Source organism: Jatropha curcas, chromosome 5, assembly GCF_041381405.1.
Source record: "Jatropha curcas cultivar XTBG-Jc1 chromosome 5, XTBG_Jcur_1.0, whole genome shotgun sequence".
Classification (NCBI taxonomy): domain Eukaryota; kingdom Viridiplantae; phylum Streptophyta; class Magnoliopsida; order Malpighiales; family Euphorbiaceae; genus Jatropha; species Jatropha curcas.
In genome coordinates this window covers 16,203,474-16,211,504 of record NC_143155.1, presented here as the reverse complement: position 1 = coordinate 16,211,504, position 8,031 = coordinate 16,203,474, and the positions used below count along the sequence as shown (strand labels likewise).

Genomic DNA, 8,031 nt, shown 5'->3' with positions numbered 1-8,031 from the left:
GCAAATGCTGTAGGTAGCTTGATGTATGCTATGGTGTGTACAAGACCTGACATTTCACAGGCAGTTGGAGTTGTGAGCAGATACATGCATGATCCTGGCAAGGAGCATTGGCAAGCTGTGAAATGGATTCTGCGGTACCTTCAGAACACCGTGGATGTTGGATTGATTTTTGAGCAATATAAGAATAGTGGTCAACGCATAGTCGGATACTGTGATTCTGATTATGTCGGTGATTTGGATAAACGTCGATCAACTACTGGTTATGTGTTTACTCTTGCAAAAGCACCAGTTAGTTGGAAGTCTACTTTACAGTCAATAGTGGCTTTGTCTACAACAGAGGCAAAGTACATGGCAGTTACAGAGACTGTTAAGGAGGCAATTTGGCTTCAAGGATTGCTTGATGAATTGGGAATTAGGCAAAACAACATTGTTGTACATTGCAATAGTCAAAGTGCTATTCACTTGGCAAAGAACCAAGTTTATCATGCAAGGACGAAGCATATCGACATTCGATTTCATTTTGTCAGAGAAATTCTAGAGGAAGGACAAGTTCAACTCCAGAAGATTCAGACTGCTGAAAATCCTGCTGATATGTTGACGAAAGTGGTGACAGCTGTCAAGTTCAAATACTGTTTGGACTTGATCAATATTGTTAAAAATTGAAGCTTGGCACTGCCAAGCACATTTGTAGACATTACAACTTTATAAGAGAGAGCAGAAATTTGTATTGGTGGAATTTTTCGCCAAGGTGGAGATTGTTGGTTTGTGGCTTAAAATTCCCACATTGGAAATTTAGGAAGGGAATAGTGAACCCTTTGCCTATAAAAGGAGCCTACCTCCTTAAGTTTTATTCATTCCAAAACTTGTCTTCCAATTCTTAAGTGGGTTAGACAAGTTTCTCTCCTCTCTCAATTTGTATATTTCTTTAGTGAAATATAAATTTGGTAGTGTCCGAAGACGTAGGCAAAATTGGCCGAATCTCGTTAAATTTTGATGTTCTCTTTTATTTATTGCTTTTGTCTTTATTTATTTAATAGCTATTGTTGGGCAAAAATATTTTTAGTGGTTATTGTCTAATTAATTACTTTTAGGTAAATTCTGTCTAGGCAAATGGATTTTAAGTGAGACCATTTGTGACTCCTCCATTTATCTGGAAATTTACTTAGTGTAGTTAGTAAGTATAGTAATTCACAAATTGCTTCCGGTGAAAAAAGTCCAATTTCGACGGCATAAGAGAGTAATAAAAAATTGGTGAAGGATTGATTATATGGTAGTAGGTTGTTCGTGTTTTAGTGGAAAGACCAAATCAAAGTGGTTGAGATCCATTCCACATATATATAAACCCAAGTTAGCAGCCAAATTCCCATATATCGAAAGCTTATTCCCTTTACTCTTCTCCAACCATTTCTCTTAGGTATTAATTTCTACACTTTATTTCTCAAGAAAGCAGAAAATTAAAGAAAAATCAGGTTGGAAATGGGTTCAATAGCTGAAACTCAGATGACTCCAACTCAGGTATCCGATGAGGAAGCAAATCTCTTTGCTATGCAATTAGCGAGTGCTTCGGTATTACCTATGGTTCTAAAATCAGCCATTGAGCTCGATTTACTTGAAATCATCGGTAAAGCTGGTCCTGGTGCGTTCTTGTCTCCATACGACATCGCTTCTCAGCTTCCGACCAAGAACCCAGACGCACCCGTCGTTTTGGACCGTATATTGCGGCTGCTGGCCAGCTACTCTATTCTTACCTATTCTTTAAGAACTCTTCCTGATGGGAAAGTCGAGAAGCTTTACGGTCTAGCTCCTGTCTGCAAATTCTTGACCAAGAATGAGGACGGTGTCTCTATTGCCCCTCTTTGCCTCATGAACCAAGATAAAGTACTCATGGAAAGCTGGTACTATTCTCTACTGTTCTATTTTCAGTTTAACTCTAAGATATTACCCACAAAGCATCTTGATATTAGGATTAAAAGATTTTATAAAATGAGAAAAAAAATTTATACTTTTCAAAAAATAAAAAGAAAATGTTCTTATTCATACCATGATTCTAAAGAAAATGTTCTTAAGTAAAAAAGACTTGGTCAAATTAGCTAATAATATAAGAAATTAGGGGTTTGAACACTATTAAAAACAAATGTCACTAATTATGTGAATCTTACACGATTTTTTTTTTTTTAGTAATTACATAAAAATTTTAAGATAGCAAATTTTATTGCAATTTTGGTTCTTTTATTAATTTTATTTACTTTTAAGAAGAAAAAAAAACTCAACAAAGAAAAGTCCAAATATCTTAATTTGTCATTTTTTGCATCTTCTCTAAGCTTCTTTGCTTTTTATACTTTGACAATAACTAGTGCCAGAAGTTTGTCTGTCCATTACGGCCATTACGTCCATTCGGTTGTGTCCATTCCTGTTTGTTTGCATATGTGGAGTAAGTTCAAAGTCATCTAAATTTTCAGAACAAATTCACTTTATATAAAAGTATGCTTAATCATTAATTTTTTTTAAAAAAAAAATCAATTTAAAATAGTGATGTGTTTTACGAAATATTAATAAAAATATATTGTAACTAAAAAGATGTTAAGCTATTTTAATTTTCATAAAAATGAAAATATAAATTAAATCTCCGAAAAATACACTTTGCTATGTAGGAAAAAAATTTTTACTTTTTACGGGGTGAGGACAGCATGAGGAGATGAAAACTCATAGTTATATCACATTTTATAAAAGTGTGATATCTTATAAAATATTAACAAAAAAATTTCTATCTTTTTGTTAAATTTTGGTGAGTTCAATTTACTTCAAGTCACCTTAGAAAATCCCTCAGCGGTAGATTTCTTCCATCTGCTTCTTCAGCCGTTTGACAATAAACCTGGCATATTTCTTTAGACCAAGAGAAAACTGGATCATGTTTTCTCATAATTATAATAATATCAGCTTTTTATTTTTTAATTGGTTAATACGATTCACTTTTTAGTATAAAATTATATTTAGTTGTTATTAAAATTTAACTTTTAAATGTGTATAGTGAATATTTTATTTATATTAATATAGATTTTAAAATATTATAAAATTTATTTATATTAATAGTCTTCATTTAAATTAGGAAATTTATTTATTACATTTTTCTATATTTTTCTTAATAATTATATTTTAGAATGAATTTATAGCTCATTTTAATTTCAAAATATTCAAGTATATAAATTTTTAATTAATTCCTACCGTATATCCATTAAATTTATTGGAAACGAGTTTCATATTATATAATAATCAAACAAATACATCAATTGACTTTTAAAGATTATTTTGGACCGATGAAATTTCATTGACGAAATTTAAATATTTTATGATTTATCGGATTTTTTATTTAGTTAAAAAATAAACAATAAATAAATTAATAAAATCCATTAGAGCCTTGATTTCATCATTTTTTATTAGTGATAAATTTAATTTTATTTCAAAAATTGCTTTGAAATTCATCAATTTTATTTTTGGATCAAACAATAATATATTCCATAAAGTTTACCTTTTACAAGTTTGGTGGAATCGGTGAATTTCACATTAAAATTTTCACCACAAAAGTCTCCAAATGATAGTCAATCAAATCTGATTTGAATCTTGAAATGAATATTTTAACAATTACAGTTGAGATGTTCTTTTCAATTACTCTAAAATTCTCTATTTTTTATAAAAATAATTACTGCATCCATCTCATTATAATTTTCGCCATAAGACTCACTTACACTCAATCTATTACATCATTTATAGACAAATTAATGAAGAGAAAAATTTTTTAAAACTATTTCTGTTTTTTTTTAAGTATAAGGACAAAAATATTTTTATTTTGAAAAAAAAATTTATTTTTTATTAATTTAATTTATAGGTGCTTTCATAGATCTAGTGGCAAGTTAATCTCTTAATTTAAAGGGCATGCTCCAGTAGTTTTGATTTCCCAACAAATTCACCACCACAAACTTCCTAGGTCCCACCTTTGGCGACAATCTTAATGGGGTTAGAATGCTGGACCCCACGCTTGACACTTGAGGGCCACCACCATTCACACAGGCATCGGGACTGGGTTTTAATATATGAAGGAAATGTCAAGCCGAATAGGTCAAATTTTAATAATATTTTTTAAAATAAAAAATACTTGTGTCTATTACATTTCACAAAGTAAAAACAACATATTCTTCTGAGAAAAAAGTAAACCAAGAGTATAATTAATCAGTTCTTTCTTTTACTAAATTTTGGATTAATTTTAAATGTAGGTATCATTTGAAAGAAGCAGTTCTTGAAGGAGGAATTCCATTTAACAAGGCCTATGGAATGACTGCATTTGAATACCATGGCACAGATCCAAGATTCAATACGGTTTTCAATAAGGGAATGTCTGACCATTCCACCATTACCATGAAGAAAATTCTTGAAACCTATAAAGGCTTTGAGGGCCTCACATCTTTGGTGGATGTGGGTGGCGGAACTGGAGCTGTGATTAACATGATCGTCTCCAAATACCCTTCCCTAAAGGGTATTAACTTCGATCTGCCCCATGTAATTCAGGATGCCCCGTCTTACCCCGGTATATATTCACGTTATCTCATAATGCTTTTGCGCTTCAATTAGTATTTGGTATCTGCGTTTCAAATTCCTAGTTACAGGTGTTTTGGGTACAATGGCGAACAACAACTTTTTTTTTAAGATATTTGGAATTGTCTGTGGATTAGATATTACAAATTGCTTATTGATTATGAGATTTTGTTGATTTTGATGTTGAGCTGGATGTTTGTTGTAGGTGTGGAGCATGTTGGTGGAGATATGTTTGTTAGTGTTCCTAAAGCAGATGCCATCTTCATGAAGGTAAGTTCTCAAATCTAGTTTTCTTTGGTGATGCCTAATCTTGATATATATATATATATATATATATATCGCTAATGTTAATGTTGTTTTGAACAAATGAATTTCATAAAATGTTTTGCAAATTAAAATTATTTGCAAATTCAAATTTGTGTTTGGAATGAAAAATTTTAAATTTTATTAAAATATGTAGAATTTGCAAATGAATTCTACAAAATTAAACCGCTCAAAATTTTATGACAAAAACAATGGGTTTCTTTCTATCCTTCTATTTTATTATTTATTTTCATAAAATTATTATTTCAAGGTACTTTATAAAATAAAAGCAAATAAATTCTCAATTTTAAATTTATTGCAAACATAATTGTATGAAATTCAAGTTGAAAGCCCATAAAAATATTGAGAATTAGTTAAAAATATTAAAGTTTTTATTTCATAAGACATAAAAATTAATAATAATAATAGAAAGTTTACAATTTACAAATTTATTGTTAAATATGAGAAGAATGCAAAATATATATATATATATATATATATATATATATATATATATATATATATATATATATATATATATATATATATATATATATATATTATGAAAGTCGCCGGTGGCCGGTGGTGATGGCCGGTGGTGATGACCGCCGATGGATGGTGGTGATAGCTAGTGGTGGTGGTCGGTGATAAATGGTGATTGATGGACTACGGTGATTAATAAATTAAAAAAATATGGATCTATAAGATTTTCAATATCCGGAAAATATTTTAATCTCTCGAAAATTGGAAGTTATTTTCCTTAGAAAATGACTTAATTTTCCTTTGACTAAAAAAATATTTTTCGTTGATTTATTTTACTGAGTGTCCCAAAGAACAAAAAATTTTAGAAAATATTTTCCTACAAGTTATTTTATAGAAACAAACGGAACTTAAATTACATATTTTTTTAAGTCAAAATAGTAAATATGAAAATTACAAATGAACTATGAATTATATATTTTGAATTCATTTTTACTAGATAGTAAATGACGCGAGCCTTTTGTGGCGGCTAAGTTAGAATATCTAAAAGTGGAAAAATGCAATTTGGAACCATTTGACATACAGTACATACAGTAGTTGAAACAGTGAAACAATATATACTACACATCGCAGCCACAAAGTGCAAAAATATAAATAAAACACATTAGCCTGATATCCTGATCTTGATTTGGTAATAATAATTATATATAATAATCTTAATGATTAGGTTATATATATATATATATATATATATATATATATATATGATCAATTTTAATCTCAAAAACTTGATTTTCAATATCAAAATATATGGAATAACTGTGAGAATGTCACGATTACTATCTCTAACTTAAAAACTCCAGGCTGAAATTGCAAATGTTCCTAACACCAACTAAATAATCAATATTACTATAACTAGAGCTGTCACTGTTTCTTCAATAATTGATGTTTTAATCTGTATTGTTTAGAATTGAGTCTTTTGTGATACTGGTATCTTCGAGAGGCTGATTTACTTTAACTTACTCGTATATCCTAATTCCACAGTGGATATGCCACGACTGGAGCGACGAACATTGCTTAAAATTCTTGAAGAATTGTTACAATGCGTTACCGGCAAATGGAAAAGTAATTGTGGCAGAATGCATTCTTCCAGTAGCCCCAGACACCAGCCTTGCCACAAAATCAGTCATCCACATTGACTGCATAATGTTGGCTCACAACCCAGGTGGGAAAGAGAGAAATGAAAAGGAATTTGAGGCATTAGCTAAAGGAGCTGGGTTTCAAGGCTTCCAAGTACTGTGTTCTGCCTTTAATACCTATGTTATGGAGTTCCTCAAAAAGGCCTAAGAGTGGTGTGACCATATATACTTTTTATTTTGTCTTTTAACTCTTTTGAGGTTCTGAATTGAAATTCAAAGAAAATATCTTTTTCACCGTTTGTAATTCTCCCACGAGTAAATAATGTGATCATATGCTGCTTGCGAGTTGTATCAAATAAACTATAAAATGATTAATTCGGGCATCTATTTCTATGATTGATTCATTGGAGTGGAGTACTGTCTATATATCTTTAATTGATGATGTTCTTCAGTTTGATATAAATAATATATAAGTATTCGATTTTTTAGAAAAAAAAAATACAAAATATTTACAATATATTCTCAATTAAATTGCTTTGAGTTCCCCAATTATTGTGTTGCCTCTAAATTATTTTATATGTAGTCCAAATTTATACGTGGAAAATTTAGTCTATACTAGATGTAGGTTCTAGTATAAGACATTTGTCTTGTATACTCAATATTTATCCTAAAATCTATTTAATTACATTATATTACAATTATTACATTACGTTTCATTTGAAGTTACTATCTAAAAATTTTTGAATTCTTGATGTTTAAAACAATAAAAGGAGGATATTATAGTGAGTGCCTTTAGCGTACTCAAGCTTTGATAAAAAAAACAATTGCTGCTCTGAACAAATGAGGTAGTTTTTCTTTCTTTTTTTTGTTTTTTTTTTGAAAGGGAACAAATGAGGTAGTTAATAAATTACTAAACAAATTAATTATAGTTTATAACTCATGATTTTTTTTTATCTCAATGATAAAGCTATATTTTAGGAGTAATTCCTGTATATGGTATATATTGCACTTGCCCTTGGCATTGGTCTATTTCGGATCGCAACCAAACTATATTTTTAATGGATCAAATTTGATTTAGAACCAACTGTTTTACAAATTGAACCGGAATTATCGGTCCAATGACTGATTCAGATTTCAGAAGAGGGAAAAATGCACCTCAAGTGATATTCAATTTTGATAATTAATTAAATATACAAGCATAAATTTATTCAAATTTAGTTTGAACAAATAATCAAATACAAAAAAAAATTAATTTTGATTGGTTTATACAAAGTCAAAAATTGAAAAGATAATTTTAATTAATTATTCAATTTCGAATTCTTAATATAATATGAAAATGAAATTTTGATTAATTATTCAATTATAATTATCAAGTCTTAATCAAATATGAAAAGCTAATTCGGATTAATTTTCAAACTTTGAAAAAAATATACAAAATTGAAATCAAGACCAAAATTAAAATTGAAACCAAAATCGCATGGAAGTTTCTTTTTTCAAAAAAATAATATGTATAAACCACGGT

At 29.4% G+C, this 8,031-nt stretch overlaps 1 protein-coding gene across 1 annotated transcript; it reads left to right on the top strand.

Moving 5' to 3' along the window:
- Positions 1-1,394: 1,394 nt before the first annotated feature.
- Positions 1,395-6,909, top strand: LOC105641383 (caffeic acid 3-O-methyltransferase). The gene is given in 4 exon segments (NM_001308772.1): positions 1,395-1,895; positions 4,269-4,579; positions 4,793-4,857; positions 6,415-6,909. Coding segments are annotated over 4 exon segments (1,098 nt in total). The 5' UTR covers positions 1,395-1,476; the 3' UTR covers positions 6,718-6,909.
- The last annotated feature ends 1,122 nt before the right edge of the window (positions 6,910-8,031 follow it).